This window comes from Condylura cristata, unplaced genomic scaffold, assembly GCF_000260355.1.
Source record: "Condylura cristata isolate star-nosed mole 26May11 unplaced genomic scaffold, ConCri1.0 scaffold00001, whole genome shotgun sequence".
In the NCBI taxonomy this organism is placed as follows: domain Eukaryota; kingdom Metazoa; phylum Chordata; class Mammalia; order Eulipotyphla; family Talpidae; genus Condylura; species Condylura cristata.
The window spans coordinates 23,501,618-23,522,786 of NW_004567102.1; the positions used below are offsets into that span (position 1 = coordinate 23,501,618).

Sequence of the window (21,169 nt, forward strand, 5' to 3'; positions counted from 1 at the left end):
GAGAAGTACAGAAATGATTCCCATAAGAATGTAGTGCAAGTTTTCTGTACAGCAATGCTGAAGATGCTATTTTTTAAAATGTCACAACGTCTCTCATCTCACACATTCTTCCTACTGTTTGAATACAAATCTCTAATTGAGAGTGGGGATTATATGTTATCCCCTAGAATGTAAACCAGTTGTGACTATGGAGAGGGTGATATTTGGTGACTTTCAAGGCTTGGCATAAAGTCGCACAATAGCTGTATAATTATGCTGGGGCACTTGCTGTGGAACCCAGCTGCCATGTGGTGGGGATGTCCAGATACTCGGGGACAGTGCAGGGCTACAGCTGGGGTCCGGCTCACTGTCTGCGTCACCGCCAAGAATGTTAGTGAGGAAGCTTTGAAGATACATTTGGAATTTTATTGGGAATTTAAATAAGAATGTTCCTAAAGGTAAAAGGCTTTGATGTATGACAGTGAATTATTTCGTAGTCCTATTAATGAAAAGGTTTGAAGTAGGGCCCTCCCTGGTGGTGCAGCCGGTTAAAACACAGCACTAAGAAGCTAAAACCACTTCAGCGCGAGTTCCATCCCCACCCCAGAGGTGATCCACATGGTGCAGCAGACCCCTCCTGACCCACCCACTGCTCCCCTCAGCAGTGTACTTCATCAGTGGGTCTGTTTTGTTCCCCACTCTGTCCCTGTTGAATCCTCTCACCGCCACTGCACCTCTCGCCTGTACCCCAGTTCTATATGCATAAATAAATAAATATTTTTTTAAAAAAGGTTTACAGTATAAAAATATTCAAAGAATAAAAGAAAAAACAATGACTCGAATTTTACAGTATTGTATTGTTTACAGGGAAAATGCCATCGAAAAAGAAAAGATTTTTGAAATGGGAGTTTCTATTTAAGATGACCACAAACAAGTTGCGTTTTTGACATTCTGAGTCTGAAAAGCTTAAATTGTTAATGAGAATGTTGTTTGAATTTTGAAAGTGTTTTAATAGCAACAATTCTTTGAAAACCACTGTCCTATAGTTTAGATAGAGACTTACATTTGGAATATCAACATAGTCAGCACCGTGATGATGGGGGATTGATGAGAACACATTGGCAGCAGTTTTGTGGTTTTTTTTTTTTTAAGATTTATTTCATTTATACATCCAAAGACTGGGGTAAAGGCCAGAGATAAGTGGGGGGTGTATGTGAGGGTAACAGAACAGGCTAATCTACTAAAATACACTGCTGAAGTGAGCAGAGGGCATCACAGGAGAGGTCTGCTGTGGCATGTGGGTCACCTCCCTGGCCAGGGATGCAGTGGCTATAGATAGCTTCATTGTGTTGAGACCTAATCACTTGTGCCACCAGGGAGGTCCAATGTCATGGTTTTGACCGAAAATGTTTCTAGACATTCACAAATGTAAGCAGAACTTTTATTCTGGCAAATTCTTTCTTCTCAAAAAGAGAGAAAAATAATTTCTGTTGAGTCTTTGTAGAACAGACCTTAGAAGACCAAAGAAATAGAAGAAAATGAACATAGATATGTAGCAAAATTCAGAGAAAACAAATCTCTAGAATTAAGTGTTTTTAACAGGTGTAATTTATATACCATAATTTATATGAAATTTATGTATAATTTATATACCATAGGATTCATCTAAACCAACTATGTAATTCAATATATTTTAGAAAGACACAGAGTGGGATTCACAAACAACACTACCCAGTTGTAGCACATTTCCTTTACCCAAAGAAAAATTCTCCTATGGTCCTAAGTCCACATCCTGGAAACCTTTATATTTTATGTAGAAAATAAAAAGTCAAAATAAATAAAATACATGTTTGGCTTCTTCTACAACCATCGAATTCCCCAAATATATAAATATATTCCTTGTGGATATCTGTTCTGGCAGCTTCCAAAGTAATCTACTGGGTAAAATGAGTGAACTGTGAAATACACATTATTTAGCATTTATTTTGAAATGCTGCAAAGAGTTGCAAAGACAGTTCTGAGCAACTTCAGACATGGCTGCCTCTTTTATCTCTAATATAATATGGAAACTAGGACAATTGCATTAATACACGTGTGCTATTGGATCTATGTCAGTGTACCTCAACAGTAACTTCAAATAGCCAACATCTGTGCCAAAACACTAATTATTCCTCACCACACATACTTCCTGCATGCTACCCTTTTATAGTTTTATCCCTCTTTCTCCTACCATTTTCAGCTCCTGGAAATTCCATTAATATATAAATGGATATATAAAATGTGCTTTCTTTAAACTTGTTTTTTCTCCCACTTGTTATATTGTCTCCTAATTCCATTGCATGCCTATCCATGCAATGGAATTACCAAAGGAAAAATAAATGAGTCAAGAAATAGATACAAAAACATGATTTGATTGTAGAATACACCTTCTAGACAGAACAACAGTGGCTGAATGAAAGATGGAGTTGGTTTTATTCTGCTACCTAGTGCAGTTGATATAGAAGTTTGATACTAGTCTGAATCTTTTGGTAAATTGTCTATTACTTTGTTATTTTTTGCAATTGCTTTATTGTTAAGCCCTTCTAGTATTTTCTAGAAATTTTAACATTTTCTCCATGTGTTTTCAGAATGATATCTCTTTGTTATCAATCTTGTTTAATATTCTCCTTATTCCTTTGATCTTTCTTCAGATCTTATATATTTTTTTCCTACTCTATTTTCACTCATTTTCAGCTTCTAGTTCTAGCTGCTTACATTTAGAATGTCTATTATAAAAAGGGTGATACTTCTGCAATGTATCTTCTAAAAGGCAAGATTCCATTTATTTATTTATATTTGTTCATGCCATTTGTTTTATTATTAGGGAGATACACCCATGAAAACACCAATCACTATACATACTATTTTGAAGTCAAATGTGTGATTGTTACACTGATGATCATGAGCTTAATTTTCAAGAAATCTAAAATGTTTAATAATTACCACTGAAGATATTGAAATTTTATTTTTTCCTCAACTAGCTTAGCTTCCTCTGGATTTCGTACTTGTCTTTTATGAGTTTAGAATTTGCTCTTGAAACAGTGGTAAATGTAGCTTTCTGAGTAGCACTGCACTCTTCTGATCTCAAGGTTGCTCTGAAAAGTAAAGCAAGGCAGGACTACTGACAGCTAATTTTTTTCAGGGTGAAATCTGAGATTTCACCTAAAAGTTCATAAACTCTGATCTGCATCTCTATTATATTATTTTAGGGTTTTCTTTCGTCAGGATGCTCATTTCTGAGATTAAGTCATCAGTTCCTCCTTTTTCCCATTCACCACTATCAAATTAACCACTACTCTCTTTTTTCTGCTTCTCTGGTAATGAACATTTTGCTGTTGTTGTTGTGTTTTGCTAGTTCATTTTTCTCTATTTACCACATAGAAATGAAACTTCAGTATTTTACCTTCTTATTCTGACTTATACTACTTGTTATAATCACCTCATATTTCATTCATGTTGTTTATAACAGGAATAATTCATTCAGTTTATGTACTACAGCTTTATTGAGTAGTCCTTTGATGGATACTTCGGTTGGTTCCATGTCTTGATTACTAAGAAAACTATTGTGATAAAGACTAGACTGTATATATATTTTAAAATAGTGTTCTAAGCATTTAATATTCTTTGAATAAATATCTTGAAGTGGGATTGCTGTATTGTGTGGTATTTCTTTTATTAAGTTTTTGAGAAATCCCCATACTGTTTCCCATAAGAATTAGGGCAGTCTACATTCCTAACAACAGTACACAAGGATCTCTACATCCTCACCTACACTAGTCTTTTTGATACAGGCCACTATCTTATTTCAGGAATGTACGCTTAAATCCTTTTGCTTTAAGTTCTGTGAGAAGACCATGGAACATCTTGTGTTGAAATTTGCTACAGTTATATTTATTTTTAAAAGGTCAGTTAACAAGTAGATTATAGATGAAGGGGAAGGAAAACTGAGCTTTTTTTTTTTTTAATTACTGTTGTGTTTCAGACATGGAATTATGGGGACTTGGTTAAGATCTTAATGAAGAAACTAGTGAAAATGATGAGACTTTAAATATGCATTGAAGATAAGTCCTGCTAGATTTGCTGATGAAGTTAAAAAATAATAAAGACAATTAGGTTTATTGTCATTGATGGGATCAAGCAGAAAAGTAAAGTTTTTTTTTTTTCTTTTCTTTTTCCTGAACTGAGCACATGAGACTTAAGGAAGAAAATTATAAATTCAGTTTTGAGATTTCTATAACATATACATGTAAAGATATCTTAGAGGTAGTTAATTACATTGAACTGGAGTTTAGAGGTAGGGTCTGTGAAAAATATTTGTAATTCCTTAATATATGGATGATATTTGTTTTTAAAAGCATTTATTTATTTATGCATACAAGAACTGGGGTACAGGTCAGAGGTCGGGGTGTGAGAGGATTCACTCCAGAGACACAGTAGGGAGCAGATTAGGTAGACTAACTGAAAAACATTGCTGAAGAGAGCAGCAGATGAGACAAGAGAGGTCTGCAAGACCATCTGTGTGAGCTCCCTGGCAGGGGATCAAACTCATGCTGTAGTGGCTGCTGATAAGTTCAGGGTGCTATGCATCAACCTCTTGCCCCACCAGGGTGGCTCAAAAATGGCTGATATTTGAAGCCAAGGGATTGGTTGTGATCTCTGAAGGGATAAATGTAGACAGAGAAGGGAGCTTTGATATTTAATCTTAGGTACAGGAATTATGGAGATGAAGAGCTACTTGAAAGTGATTAAGAAGAAACAAATGAATGACTGAGCAAGAGAAACAAGAGTGTATTGTGAAAAAAGTCCAGTAAGAAAAAAATTCAAAAATATAGTGTTTAAAATACTGCTAACTGCTAAAATAAGATGAGGGATTAGATCAAATTAACAGCTGGAATTAGCAATGGGGATTTCAATATTCAGTGACTGAGATTTTTCCTGGGGTGGAAGGATAAGCTTTTTGCATAGTTCAAAGGGGAATGAGACAAGTGTATATTACACCTGTCTATTCACAGTGTAGCCCTAACTAGTAGTCAGGGTTTCACGGTACTACACAGTTACTGACTGACTGTCTGTCTGTCTAACTACCTATCTTTCTAACTCTATATTATATGCAGAATTTGTGACCTTTCAGATCTACTATAAGAGAATATAATTTTTTAGCAAAATTCCCACAATTCATATTTAAATGATAGCATATAAAACATTAATTAAAATACAGATTTTAGTTTCAAGTTATGGAAAACTGCAATATGAAATAGCAACTATTGGGGGCAGTAGAGGTTCTAAGTGCATGCATACAAATATGGTATGGACGGATTAGGACACTGTAAAATATAGTGTTTTCAGATCTCAGTGGGCTCACTCTATTCTGGGAGAGAGGTTTCATTTTAAAATCAAGCCAATCACATATATGTACACCATATTAATAGTCTACATTACACTAATATAAGTACAGCATTCCATTGGCAACAAAAGGGGAAAAGATATAAATCACGCTGGTGATGTTTCAGAGACTAGCATGCTATCAGGTAGTTTCAGGAATAGAACTTCGCTTTTCCCAAAGGGGAGAGGTGCTTCTCTGGGTAAACTCTTTGCTGGAAGCAACCAAAATCTGCATATATGGGGACCCCATAGAACTGGAACCCAAAATTTCACAGATTGGCTTATTTCTGTTTCTGTATTTATACTGACTTAGAGATGTATTGTTAGAACTACTTGTAAATCTTGGGGTAGACCTCTCGGTTCACGGAGGTCTATAATCTATCCTTGCTTGGTATGTTTGTTTATCAGTGACTTTGTAAACAATCAGTTGCTTTTGTTTTAAACTGGTAATTTATTCCATTTTTTTTTAATCATTGGGGATCTTTATATCAATATATATTACAGGAAGGGAGTTGAAAACTGAGGCAAGAAAGATGTCTTTTCTGAGTAGGCTAGAGAGATATGTAGGATCCTTTCCACAGTAGGATTAGGAGATAACAATGTAAAAGGAATAAAGAATGTATTAGATAAGGAAAGAGTCAAATTTGCTTGGTGGCTTGCAGGCAGATTCTCAGGATCTTCTGATTGCTTCTAGTTTTTATTGACTTGTGAAAAAATCAACATTGGGGAGTATTATGAAAGATGTGCACATACAAAAAAAAAACAGTTTTTATGGGTATGGAGAGAAAATATGCACATACTAGAAGAACACATTAAGCATTCAAGGAAATGTATAGGTATTCCATGGGATTAGATAATTGCTTTTAAAATAAAGTCAGGACACATGGCTGGTTCTATATATGCAGGTAGAGGGAAATAGAAATAAATTAAATAGGTTTAGAATTTTTCAGAGCAGGAATACAATAAACAAAAACAGTAGTAAGGAATTTGAGAGTTTATGAAAATACTATAATGATGGATCACCTAATTTATTTACATGAGAAGGGAAGAATATTATAAGAAGCTAAGAAACACCACCAAAACACTTAATAAAATTTAGTTCTTGAACAAATGAAGAATTTGTAATCCTAACAGGAATGGGTTAAAAATACAGAGAATGGCATTGTCTTACAGTAGGCTTAAAAATTGTGGTAGTGTTATTTTTAATAATATATTACTTTTTTTATTGTGAGACTGTGAAGCACAAATAACTATATCCAGGTATAATTTTTATAGCAAAAGAGAACTAGAAGTGACACATATACACTATACATATATAGCCCAAATAATTTAAGAGGAATATATTTAAGCAGAAATCATATTAAATCATGTAAGTAAAATTTACATTGATGGAAATCATAATAGAGCTTCTCCATAAAATAAACATTTTTTTTTCTAACATGGTTTACATATCCATAAACACACACACACACACACACACACAATGAATGGAAGATCATTTTAGCTTGTTATATTTTTATTGTGATTTCAATAAGTTCTTTTGGGCAATTCTCTAATGAAGTGTCAAAAATTTCCAAAGCAGTTCTGTGTTTAATAATGCACTGCAGTTAGTTGAACATTTTATTCACGTAACTTCATTTTAGTCTACTTTCATGTAAGAATGGAGCTATTATACTCAAGATAGGCAATACAAAGACATTGCCAAATAGGAGAGTAATTTGCCTTTCATTCCTATGGGAAGAGAAAGAAATGGTTGCTAGGAGCTCAACTCAGGCCCTAGAAAAAGAAAATAGGCAGCAAACACAAGAAAACTGAAAAAAGTCAGCTATGTTGTTGACTTGTTGATTATAGATTTCATGATCTGTGAAAATGAAGATTGTTTCAAAACTTGAGGATATTTGATGCAAATAATAAACACCTATCTTAAAAGTAAGGACGCGGCCCTCCCTGGGGGTTCAATGGATTAGGACACAACCAAGCTAGGAGCAGCTGATCCAATGCAAGTTTGATCCCCAGCCCCAGAGGTGACCCACATGGTGCCGCAGACCTCTCCTGTCTCTCCCATTGCTCCCTTCAACAGTGTATTTCATCATTCTACCTGTTCTGCTCCCCACTCTGTCTCTGGTGAATCCTCTCACTGCCCCTGCACCTCTGGCCTTTACCCCAGTTCTGTATGGATAAATAAATAAATCTTAAAAAATAAAAAAGTAAGGGTGCAAATGGTTGATAGTTCAGTATTTCAGGTAAAGAAAAAGACTTTTAATTTACCCATTGTATACATACCATATCAAATACCATTTATATATTCTTATCCTCATGCTATTTAATTTTTAGCAGTTAAAAATACTGACTTTGTTAAATCCCTAATTATGGGTCTTATTACTCTGTTCTTCCAATAAAATTAGTAGTTGTGAGACCATAAATTATTGTAAGGAAATGAATACTTAATAGCTTAATTTACAACAGTGATCAGCACTTTTTCCCCCTCTGTAGAACGATATAATATATTTTTAAACTTTCTTGGCCATATGGACTCTTGAATAAATCTAATCTACTATTATATTATGAAAGCATTTGTGGAAATATGTAAACATATGAAAATAGTTATTTTGTATTTTGATTTTATTTCTTTGATAAAAACAATCAGTGCTTAAGCATTTTACCAGTATTAACCTGGCTATTTTATGAAATGGATGTTGTCACTATACTCTTATATTTATAGATTAAACATCCGTGTCTTGCCTAAACTCATGTGTTGAAACCCTACACACTTTACATACTATAAAGGCATTATAGGGTACAACCTTGGGGAGATGAGGTTATGAAGAGTTGGAGCCTTTATAACTTCATGAATGAAGGTAGAAAGACTTATACAAATCAAGAGAATGTATCTGCTCAAAGGGCAGAGGATTCAACCATGTGTGGATACAGGGAGTCAGCAGTCTGTAATCTAGAGAAGGGCCTTCACTGAACTCCATCTTACTAGTATCCTAATCTTGATTTTCAGACTACAGAACTGTGAGAAAGAAATTATTGCTTAGACCCTCCTCGGTGATAAAACAGGCTAAAAGGCAGCACTATGAAGCTAGTCACAGCCACTTCAGCACAAGGGAGGTGACCCACAGGGCACAAGGGAGGTGACCCACATGGCACAGAAGACCTCTCCTAACCCACCTACTGATACCCTCAGCAGTGTACTTCGTCAATCTGCCTGTTCAGCTCCTCACTCTGTCACTCATGAATCCTCTCACCACTCCTGCACCTCTGTCCTGTACCCCAGTTCTATATGCATAAATAAATAAATCTTAAAAAAAAAATATTTCTCATACTGTGGGGCATAGGCAGGCAATTCCCTCTATGCTTTCTCAGTTCTAACCAGGAAAATTATAAAAACTAACTTTAGTCAAATTTATAAAGGAAGAAAACAGGTTTAATAATAACACATGTACTTACTGTATACATGGCAGAGACTCAGTAAAACTATGAGGTGACTTAAATCATCTCCTTAAATAATTTCAGTTAAAGACAAAGGGTGTTGTTGGTGGAGAGAGGAGCAGGCCATTTTCAGGAATTTACCAGAAAAGACAGAGTAAACAAGAACTAAGGCTATTACACAGATTTAAATTGCTGTCTTCTCCACTGAATGAAAGTTGAAATACACCCTTATATGTAAAGACTTTCCTGCATACAAGTAATGTTTCTTACCAAAGGGCAATCATTACCCACTTTTTGAGTTCTTCTAATAAAATAACTTTATACCGAAGAGACCTATTTTGGAGTAACCAATTTTGCCCCCCTACATAAATTACCTAATCTCTAGCATTTTATTACAGGAGTCTGAATTGACTAAGATCATCATAGCTAAGATACCTGAGGCACATGGAAAATAGTTCAAGAAATGAATCATCCCTATATTACTGAGAAATGGAGGAATAGCTATAGAAATCACAAAATGCAATGTTGGGATAATATGAGTCATGATCATATCTTCATTATCACATATTCAAAATCTATCATAGGGCATTTGATCTCGATCCACAGTTCATGGATCACAGCTCCCAAATCCTTGCCATTTTCTGAGCAAAAATTTGTCATATTTGGTCACTTTTCCTCACTTCATGAAAGGATCAGTCATGAAATTTTAAATAGGTATCTTGTTATTATAATAATTCCCTTTATGACATAACTAGGTTTATGTTACTTAAGGTGATTTTTGGAAAACATTTGAGCATGGGAGCAACTTGCCAGTAAACCATGGAATGGAAAGTAGAATTTTCAGTCTCATTCCCTAATTTTCCCATGGAGCTCTTTAGACATGGAGCACAATGTTTTCATTCTGAGAAGAGAGAGAAGAAAGCAGTTTACTCAGTCACCAGTAGTCAGTAAGTTAGTCAGTCTTGACATTACAGTGAAATTTTGACTAAAAAGAAGAAGAAATCCACAGGAAGGGATTCTAAGAACTTCCAGGTCAAGGAATAAGAATTATTTTATACACCACCTTGCCGGGTCCCAAGCTCCATACAAACAGGCACTTTATTTTATTAATCTCTTTATTCAACAGGTTATTTGTAAACATTAATATTTTTTCTTAATAAATCAGAAATCTAGACAGTAAAATGGGCTTCTTGATTTCTTTGAGCTATTTTACTTTAAAGATTTATTTATGCATACAAGATCTGGGATGCAGGCCACAGGTGCAAGGTGAGGTACAAGAGGGTGAGAGGATTCATCAAAGACAGAGTGAGGAACAGAAGAGGCAATACAGGAGAGGTCTGCTGTACCACGTGGTTCACTATCTGGCTGGGGATCAATTCATGCTGCAGTGGCTTTGGATAGCTTCATGGTGCTGAGACTTAACCTGTTGGTCCACCAGGGAGTCCCTTTGAGCTATTTTAGAAAATTAAAAGAACCCCAGGAGGGCATCATGGTAACCTTTGATTTGTGGCAAGTTCTTCAGAAGCAAGGTTTATAATTGGCCTCCACTGTGCAGGGCAATCTTGGAGTCTATACTCTTTACCTGTGGAGCACAATGTTCTCTTGAGTAGATAGTGTCAAAATTGGTTAAATTTTTGAACACCTTATTGGTCTTGAAGTATAGCTTATTGATATGAGGAGGTGCTTCCCTGCAGCCATATATATTTGAATTTGGTCTAGAAACTCATTCTACATGATTTAGGAAAGTGCATCATGTCATGTGAACATTCCTCTGATTAAAGCCGTGTGCAAAATTTAAAAAGCAAGTAACAGATTAAAAGTAATCTTTCTTAAATGTGACAGGAAGACATTCTTTCTTGTACTTAAATGTTTGTCTTTGTCATGGATTATCAAATGTTAGCCAGACATAGAATCACTGGAGGGCTCCTTAAAACAGAATGTTGAATCTTGTTTCCAAAAAAATTGTGGTTCAATGAGTCTGCATTCTTAAACAAAACATTTGAATTGTCATTTCCAAAATATTTTTAGTTGATAATAATGTTATTGACATGAATCACAAATTACATAACACTGACGTTTGTTATCCTCTTCAGAATATACTATCCTCCAGCAAAGTTACATTAAACAGAAAGTTTTCTAGACTCCCATATACTATCACTCTTCAAAAGATCTTCATGTTTGCTTCCAGGATGCGTAATCTTTGGAATCTTCACTATTTCTGTTCAGGAACATTCCTCCCTGTCTAGGTTTCTGAATTTGCCAAGGTATTTGACCTTTCTTAGGATTTACTTTATTCCCTGGGATGTTTTTTGTTACACCTTCTGAATAAATGAAAAGTCCCATGAGTTCTCAATTTCTTGCATGGTTTGGTTTATTTATTTTCTTTTAGTTACTATGCTCCTGCCTTTAGCTCTCCTTGTTGCAAAGTAACATTTAAGCACAGCTATCTGAACACTTACTTCCTTCCACATTCATAAAGTCTAACTGATTTAAAGATGAAACTTCTAGCTTCACAATCTCTTTTGTTAGCTCATCCATAGTATCTAAAGGGTTGCCTATGTATGTGTTTCACTATGTTCAGTAAGAACAAGTGAATGAAAACAGGAGATTCTAAATTTTAAAGTAGCATGTTTTCAATTAGGAAGACTATAGAAAGACCAAAATAAATTATCTTACATACATGATTTCTCTTATGATCAGAAACCATAAATGAAGTCATGTTTCCTATGTTAACAATAAAATGCAAATTAAAAGAATAGGGTACTATAAATAACAAATGAGGAGCCTCTCTGGTGGCCTAAGGGTTAAGTCTCAGCACCATCACCACCAGATCTGAGTATGATCCACATGGGACAACAGACCTCTCCTGTGTTGCCTGCTATTACTCTTAGCATTATACTTCAGTAAGATCCACCTGTTCCATTCTCCACTTTGACCCTGGTAATATTCTTGTCCATACACCTCTGGTCTATACATTATTTCTTCTACACACACACACATACACACACACACACACACAAACTTGGGAGACACCAATGGATAAATATAGATAGAAAAATAAAATTTTATTTTATTTTTAAAAGATTTATGTATTTATGCATACAGAATTGGGATGTAGATCAGAGGTGCAGGGATGATGAGAGGATTCACCAGAGACAGAGTGGGGAGGAGAAAAGGCATATCGATGAAGTACACTGCTGAGGAGAGCAGCAGGTGGGTCAAGAGAGGTCTGCCACCCAAGTGGGTAACCTCCGGGGCCAGGGATTGAACTCACACTGAAGCGGCCATGGTTAACCTGCAATGCTGCACTTTAACCCATTGCTCCACCAGGGAGAGCCCAAAAAATAAAATCTGAAACTCTGCTATTGATAGTGGTTTATAGTGGCTTTTTCATATACTAATAATAGAATTGTAAACTTGCTCACCAAGCCTTGAAGAAAAAATTCTAGTTATATACACATCAGGGTATCATTTGATAAGATTAAAAATGAAGTCTCACATGGGTGATTTGGTGATGGGAAACCCAAGGAGATTGCAACTGAGATGCAAAAATGCACAAAAATATGTGTGTGTATATATATATATATATGTATGTATAAAGAATATGTAAAATATGTAAATATATATGTATAAAGAATATGTAATATATATATATATATATATATATATATATATATAAAGAAAGATATAACTGTCTTTGAAAGAGGCTTACCAAAAAAAATGAAGTCTCTATATCCTGTCCAACAAGAAAACTTGGGAGACACAAATGGATAAGGAAATCTATAGAGTTTGCATGGGAGCTGGCCCAAAAGATGATAATCTGGACCAAGAGCAGCAGAGCTAATGAGGAAGCAGAGTCAGGGCATATTCTGTATCAAATGTCAATGCCAAAGGGTAGACATCCCAGCAAATCATTGATGTCCTGAATTACAAAGCCTATGTATAAAAAGAGCCTCAGGACCTTCCCCAATGAACACAACATCTCTGATATCTCCTGTCCTGCCTGCTGCTACTCTCAGGAGTGTGCTCAATAGATTGGTTTGCACTCTGTCCTGGTGAATTCTTTCACTAGTGCATCTTCAACACCCTGATTTTCCCATGATACAATATGTAAAAAAAATTCATAATTTTAAAAAATAATTTCATAGCTAAGAATTTAATATAATTTTACTTCAGAAATAATCAGTGGCATACTCAATGATTTATACTTGGTGATTAAATTTATTGATTACATGCCAACACATGCATGGTGATTTTTGGGTTCTGGCCACTACTTCAGTTTTGTTTTGTTTTTTACATACATTAATTCATTTAAATGTCACTTTTTTTTTATGAAGTAGTGACTATCAAACATATTTTTTTGAAACACTTAGTGAATCATGTTACTTCCGTGATTATAAACAGAACATGAAGAGAGCTGGAAATTATGCCAAACCTATGCTCTTTCCTCACTATGCTCACTTTTAAAATATTAAAATAAAGAGACAAGATGCTGAACTAATCACTTCATAGACATAAAATCCTTCTTTGTCTTAAACTCCACTTTCAGGTCTTGAATTAAATTTAAAAAATAACATAAAATATAGACAAGCATGCATCAATATTGAGAAACCACAGTCCTAAAGAATTTCTGTTAGATATAATACAAGATGGATCAAACTGCTTAAAGACAGAAAAACCTATCAAATGCATCAAAAAGACACCTTACTGCATTGTTAATCAATCCCCCTCCAGAGGCAGTGAGATGGAATGGCGGCTATAAATAAAAGATGTTCTGGCACAAGAATTCTGGCAATAGTTAATTGGAAGAGAAATTACTTGGGGCCAGAGAATGGTGTGCAAACAGAACACACTACTTAGAGACCTCTTTTAATAGCCACTACGGCTCAACAACATTGGAAAACAGCTTATCCTGTCAGTCTCTGGAATTCTTCCACTGCTTATACATAGTTAAACAATAAACAAAACACCACACAAACAGAGAGGCAGAGTTATGAGCATTTTCAGCAGTCATGGATATAAAACTGCATATAAAGAGAAAGCTAACTAGATAAGCCTGACCCCTGTCAGAATGACCCCACTAAACATAAAGAGAAATGTCAAGTAATAAAAATGTCCCTTTAAGGATGTTCACTTTTCTGGTCCCAGAACTACTGTTCTATCCGATCATTTAGACTGGTATCAGTGACTCACTAGCTTAAGACCTAAAGAGGTGAGAAGCCACTTGAATATTTAACAAGGGAGGTCAAACAGAATAATCTTCATGGTCTATTAAGAAATACCATAGATAAAGAATTTCTTTTGTAATTAGGATGAACTCCCAAAACACAAAAATAATTTAAAGATGATGAAAAATACTCTAGACTATAAATAAAGAAAATACAAATAATGAATATTTAAACGATTGTTATGACGATATTAGGTAATATTCTATAGTAACATTGTGTTTACCAGGTCAAGAAGAGTTCTAGTAGTTTGACAAAAGTAGCTGTTTACATGCTCAAAACCACTCTATCAAGTAGTAGTATTATTCCTACTACAGAAGAGGAAATTGGGACATAGGAAAATTGAGTATTTTGCTTAAATTGATATAGCTATAAATGGCAAATGCTTATGTCAGTCCAGGAGATCATCACTGGGTTCTACACTAACCATCAGTATTATTAATTTTTTCTTGTACCTTTTTCAAGTCAGTGATTCAACTTATACTGTGCAAGTCAACATTCTTGAAATGATTTTCTACACCAACTGTCACAAATCTGGCATTTCTTTTCACTAATCAATGTGGTAGACAAGATCACTATCAATTATTAGACCGCAGAATCTGATGAACACTCAGAGTTTTGTTGTTTGACTTGCCAGAGAAACAATTACAGTACAGATGGTACCCTATGTTTTTCAAAAGTGTGGTTAAAAACAGAGCTAATGTCAACAAATGTTAAAGTGTATAATTAACTACAGATACTATGTTTTACATGGGTCTTTAAAGTTTACACATTTTGCACAAATAAAATTTTACAGTCTTTGGGGAAAACCCCTTTTCCCTCTATCCAGTCCTTTAAATCCACCATTCAAATCACTGTTTCTGTGAACTTGACTATTTTAAATAGTTCATATAGGTGAAATCTAGTGGTATAGCTCATTCTGTGACTAGGTTATTTTACTAATAATGCCTGCAAGGTTCATTTATGTTAGTGTGTATGTCAGTGTTTCCTTATTTTAAATATTGATGAACATTCTAATGTCTGTGTATAACATTTTTTAAAATCCATCCATCTTTTAATAGATATTTAGACTGATTTCATACCTTGGCTATTGAGAATAATTATACAATTAACACAGTAATGAAAATATTCTCTTTGCAATCATGACTGCTATTGCTTTGGATAGAAATAAGAAGCCGGCTTTTTGGATCTTATGTTAGTTTTATTTTTATCTTTTCAAGAAACATCCATCTGTTTTTCATCTGCACCTTATCACCTTCTTATCAACAGTGTACAAGGGTTCAAAATTCTTCACATCCCCTCAAGATTACACCTGTAATCATCTGTTCTTTTGATAATCTCCTAACAAATAAGAAATTATATACCATTGTGGATTTACCATGCATTTCTCCAATGATTGGTAATGTTGTGGACCTTTTAAAAATCTACTGACTAGTTGTATAACTTATTTGGAGAAATCTATTTAAGTATTTTCCTTTTTAATTGGATGATTTATTTTATTAATTACTTGGAGGAATTTCTAAGAATTACCAATTTATATTTATTTATGCATAAAAGAACTGGGGTGTAGGCCATGGTGTAGGGTGGAAAGGGTAAAAAAAAATTACCAGAGACAGAGTGGGAGCAAAACGGGCAGATGTACTGAAATGCACTGTTGAGGGGAGCAGCAGGTGAAACAGGGGAGGTCTGCTACAACCTATGTGCATTAGAGCCCTGGCCAGGGATTGAACTCAGGCTGCAGTGATAACAATGTGATAGCTCTGAAACTTAACTCCTCTGTGCCAAGGATGCCCCCCTATAACTTCTCAATTGGTACCTAGGATTGGCATAAAGGTACTTTCATTCATATGTCATTGTTAAGTCAATGTTGATAGTGACTAGGACTTCCTTTTCTGAAGTCTGATGTCTGAAGTCACTCCCACACTCCTATTTCTTAACTTTCTTACATCTTATAATGCACCTTCTCAGTTCCCTCCATAACAGGATCTCACTGCCAAAAAATCATGTCAATTTAATTGCTGATATTTCTCCATATCTTTTGTAAACACAGGTTTCTTCTCTTCAACTTATTCTTCTTAAGTGATATAGCTTATCATCAGCTAATATGAATACAAGTATGACCAGTAAAATATATTTTATACAATATTAGCTACAGCCATCCTCTTCTGAGTAGTTATCTTCCTCAAATATGCTGGTATTTTAAGTTTGTTCTAAACAACTGTTCCTTAAATATGAGAGTAAGTGAGATATTATAAGGTGGAAACAATTCTGCAAGTTGTAAACAAAACAAAACAACAAAAAAATCAAACTGTGCCTGCCTGTATGTATCACATACATTTCAAATAGTACATTTTAGTAGGTTATATCTGGCTCAAGGTATACTAACAAAGGAAATGCAATACCAAGTCAAAGTAAGCTTTGTAAGTTGAAGCAGTAATTTCAAAAAATGATGCCTAATTATTTTAGTTTAAATTCATGAAAAGACAAATATGTAGTTAAATGTACTTTATAATTTTCTAAACTTTAATTAATTTTTCAACATTCAAATATAAAGCTTTCATAGGGTTTGTACTTGACAGCATCAAGTTCCTATCTATCTCTCATGAGTTGCTTTTAATAATATTAAAAAAAATAAAAATTTAGAATACAAAGGAAAAAAAATCTCACCAGATTTCCTCTGGAAAACAAGTAAACATTCAGTAATGATGTCATATTCCAAATCAACTTTAAGTTAATTAAAATCTCTAGCATTATAAATTTAGGCAGATAAATATTACTGAGTTTTGTAAAGGAAACAATAATAGAATATAGTAGCATTATCATGTTAAGTATTCAGCTTTTCATCAAAATTTTATGAATAGATTTCTTTTGTAAAGTTAATAGTTGTGTCAGGTGATTTCTAGGCATTAGAGATGTAAATGAGTATAAAAAATATAAAAATGAATCCTTTTAAGCTTTTTATTCTGGTAGAACACAGAAAATAAACATAATAACAGCAATATGTATTCTTATAATAATAATTATTACAATATATTGTAAGTTAAAAAATGGCATGTGTTATGGGGGATAAAAGAGCAGAAGAAAAGATGGGGAGTGCTAAGTGGGGAGATACATTCATTTGTAAATTACGTGGGAAGAAAATGCCTACCTATACAGATCCAGGAGGAAATATGCCTGCAAAAGAATAAGGTACAAATTAGGGAAAGGTGAGGAATTGAATAGAGATGGAAGGAGAGATGGAAGGAGGCCAGACCATGTCTCAGTCCTTGTCCAATATTTTAAAAGCTCTTGTTCTCAGTGATCGAAGCAGATACTCCGGAGAAGAGATAAACAGTATTACATGATTGTATTCACATTCTTTCCATTTTTAACTTTATTTAAAATATTGAAGTATCATCATTTTCTATCCTTGCTAGTGTTTGACAGTATAAGATATACCCCCTCAGTGTAGTCACTATAGCACTCTTAGCACCAAAACACCCATGACACAATCATTCTTACTGCTATTGAAGCAAATACAAAATTAGAGTGATTAAGCAGTAAAATATGTCAGCAAACAAAGCCAAAGATTACTGAAATGGGCCCTCCCAGATGGTGCAACATGTTAAAGCACAGCACTATGAAGCTCTCCACAGACACTGCAGCAGGAGTTCAGTCCCCAGCCAGGGAGCTGACCCCCATGGTGTGGCAGACCTCTCCTTTCTCGCCTGCTGCTCCCCTCAGCAGTGTATTTCAGCATAGCAGACTGTTCTGCTCCACACTGTGTCTCTGCTGAATCCTCTCACCCCCTATATGTCTGGCCTGTACTTCAGTTCTCCTATAAATAAATATAAATCTTTCAAAAAATATTAGTGAGCTGAGCTGCTAGTAATGGAAGTAGTCAGAAGTTGTTAGGCATTAATTACATATTGTTTGTATGAACAACAGGGTTTTCTGAACGATTTAAAATGAACATAAGAAAAATGTGATACCAAAGACAAATACTTTTTTTTAGTTTGACGAAGTAGGAGAACAGACTAATAGTAGGTAAGGTAGGGATATAATGAAGAATATAGGTATTTGTTAGGGGGCAGGTTGACCTTAAAGTGAACATTCAATGATACATATCAAATAGGCAATTAGATATATTAATAAAATATTGTAGTCTATGGGAACTTCAGAGCTTCGTATTAATATGCCGGCATTATAAGCAAAATGAGGGACAATTTGGTGCTGAATGTGATATTATGGTAATATCTAATGTTACCACAAATAACAAAATACATAAAAAAACACATAGTAATTTGGTGATGGGTGTGATATGGTAGCAATACCTAATGTTGCTACAAATAAAGGAACAAATAAATTTATATAATTAACACAAAAGGATGTTTTAGACTGTATAAGAATTTCAAGGGTATGAAAAAATAAGATACAAAGTATAGAGATGTTCTTTCTCTTGCACACTCCCAGTATCAAGAATTGTAGGGAAGAAGGGATAACAGAGTGCACAGTGTTGGAGGGGCCAGTATGCAGGGTCCTGGAGTGAGGTGAAGGTGGTATTTTAAAGAGCAAAGAAAAATTGATGTTGTAACAGTTACTAAGCACTATAAAGTGGTATTTCTGCCATGTGCAGCACAGGGTGTCGGTGAATGACTGATGGACTCTAAGTGCATCTGACATCTAATACAAATGATAAGGACATATGATTCGAAAGAGTTATTCAACAAGATCATATTTTCAAGGGCAACACTTTTAGTGTTCTAGACTTGGAGAAATCCAAAATTGGAAAATACAATAATTAAATCCTATCCAAACTCATCCTATTAGAGATGAAGGTAGCAACAATCAATCAGGTTCACTGCCTATGAAACATCTAAAAATCTGGCCAGACTTCAGAGACTCAATCATTAAATTGTATAAAGACAAGACAAGACAATAGAAGTATTTCAGTAGTTATTAATGAGATGCTGACTTTATAAGGCTTTTTCTTTTAAGATTTACTTATTTATTTATGCAGACAAGAACTGGGTGCAGGGGTGAGAGGATTCACCAGAGACAAAGTGGGGAGCAGAACAGCAGACTGATGATACACACTGCTGAGAGGAGAAGGGAGTGGGTCAGGAGAGGTCTGCTGTGCCATGTGGGTCACCTCCCTGGCTGGGGTTCCAACTAGTGCTGCACTGGCTGCAGATAGTTTCAAAGTGCTGTGCTTTAACCAGATAGGCCACCAGGGAGGGCTCCTTATAAGGGTATTTCTGAAAATTTATATCATGAGAATTTCAAATGACTTTAAAAATTTGAATATACATTTAATTTTCATTTAAAATAGACCTAGATTTGTGTTTTCATTTCATTTACTTTTTTTAATCCTTATTTTTTACCCAGAGGAAAAATTAATGTGTAAGCTGAAATCAATGTTTTGTTTTAATTTGATGAGATCAAATTAAATTGATTTGCCGTCTCCTTAAATAATTCAAGAACCTTAGACAGTGATATCACAGATGTCAAGTTCTTACTGCCATAATCATATATCCTTTTGAAAATTAGACTTTCAATATAAACCCAGGTATTCTCATCCTCTTACCCTATAAACTTACTTCCATTGAATGCATATGTCTTCATTAAAAATGATTAAGTGCATAAAACAACTGATTTTTGTATGGTGATATTAGGCCTGACACTTTATTATACTGAATTATTATGTCTAATAGTATGTTAGTAGAGTCATTAGGTAGTTAGTGTATTCTAGTCATATAATCATGCCAATTGAATACAGTAACATTTTTACTTCTTTACCACTTTGGATTTCTATTATATCTTTTTTTTTTCTATCTCATTGTAGCTAATATTTCCAGTATTAAATAGTAGTGATGAAAATGACACCCTTGTCTTGTGCCTAATCTTAAAGAGAACCTAATCTTTTCGCCACTGAGTATGATGTCAGTGTTAGCTTTCTCATGTTTCCTTTGTTAACAAAAATTGATGTTAGTGTTAATATCCAGAAAAGATGTACTAGAAGAGGACTTAATCAATAAAATAACTCCATTTATTATCATAATAAAATGACTAGATATCTAGAAAAAAATAATGAGAGGGTGAAGGACTTATACATAGTCAATTATAAAACTTTGCTAAATGAAAAAGATATAAAAAAGAGGATAGTATACTTCCTGCTCACATATGAATTAACACTGTTAAAATGCCCATCTTACCCAAAGCAATACAGATTAATGTATTTCATATCAAAGTTTCAATGGAATACTTTAAGGATATAGAAACAGAAGACTGAATAAACAAAACAATTCTGACAACAATGAAGAGGTATAACACTTTCAGATTTCAAATTATCAATGAAGTACTAGGAAACATTGAATATGGTATTGTAAAGAAGCAGACATACACTAATGGAATAGAAGTGAAAGGCTAGACATAAACCCACCCTTATATGGGAACTTAACATATGAGAAAGAAAAAGCTCTTGAACAAATAATGTTGGAAAAACTGAAATATCATAACTGAGATATCATATACAAAATAATGAACTAGTTATAGTACATTATCTCACACAGTATACAAAAATTAACTTAGAATGGAATGAAGACTTGGATTTAAAACCTGTAATCATAAGTTACATAGAAGAAAATAGAGCCAGAACAATCCACTTCACTGGTTTTAGAGAAATATTTTTGGATTCATCTCCAACAGAAAAAGAAACAAAAGAGAATGTAAACACATGGGTTCATATCAAACTGAAAAAACAAAAAATGTTTGCAAAGTGAAAGAAACTATTAACAAAACAAAAATACCTAACTGAATGTGATACAGGGATAGCAACGGGCACTAAAACTGGCCAAAGACACTTCCAAGTTGTTTACTGGTCACCATCTGAGTTCTTCACTTGTGCTTGCAATTGCAAGACTACTCGGTTCAGAGAACAACAATAATGGAATTTATTTAACAAACCAGGCAAAACAAGGAGTTACTGAGGTTAAAAATGCCATTAACCTTACCTATAGCAGTGTCCAGTGTTATAAAGTCCTAAACACATATGTTCCCAAGACACTATTTTCCCACAATTGTGGACCTGGAGTACGTGGCAGCCAGACCACCGTCTGGGATTCAACTCA

At 34.5% G+C, this 21,169-nt stretch overlaps 1 protein-coding gene across 1 annotated transcript in view; it reads right to left on the reverse strand.

Annotated features, from left to right (window-relative positions):
- Positions 1 to 213: 213 nt before the first annotated feature.
- EYS (eyes shut homolog (Drosophila)) overlaps positions 214 to 21,169 on the reverse strand; it is a 61,091-nt gene continuing 40,135 nt past the window's right edge. The window contains 1 exon segment of the mRNA XM_004695892.1: positions 214 to 382. Coding sequence (XP_004695949.1) covers positions 214 to 382 — 169 coding nt within the window.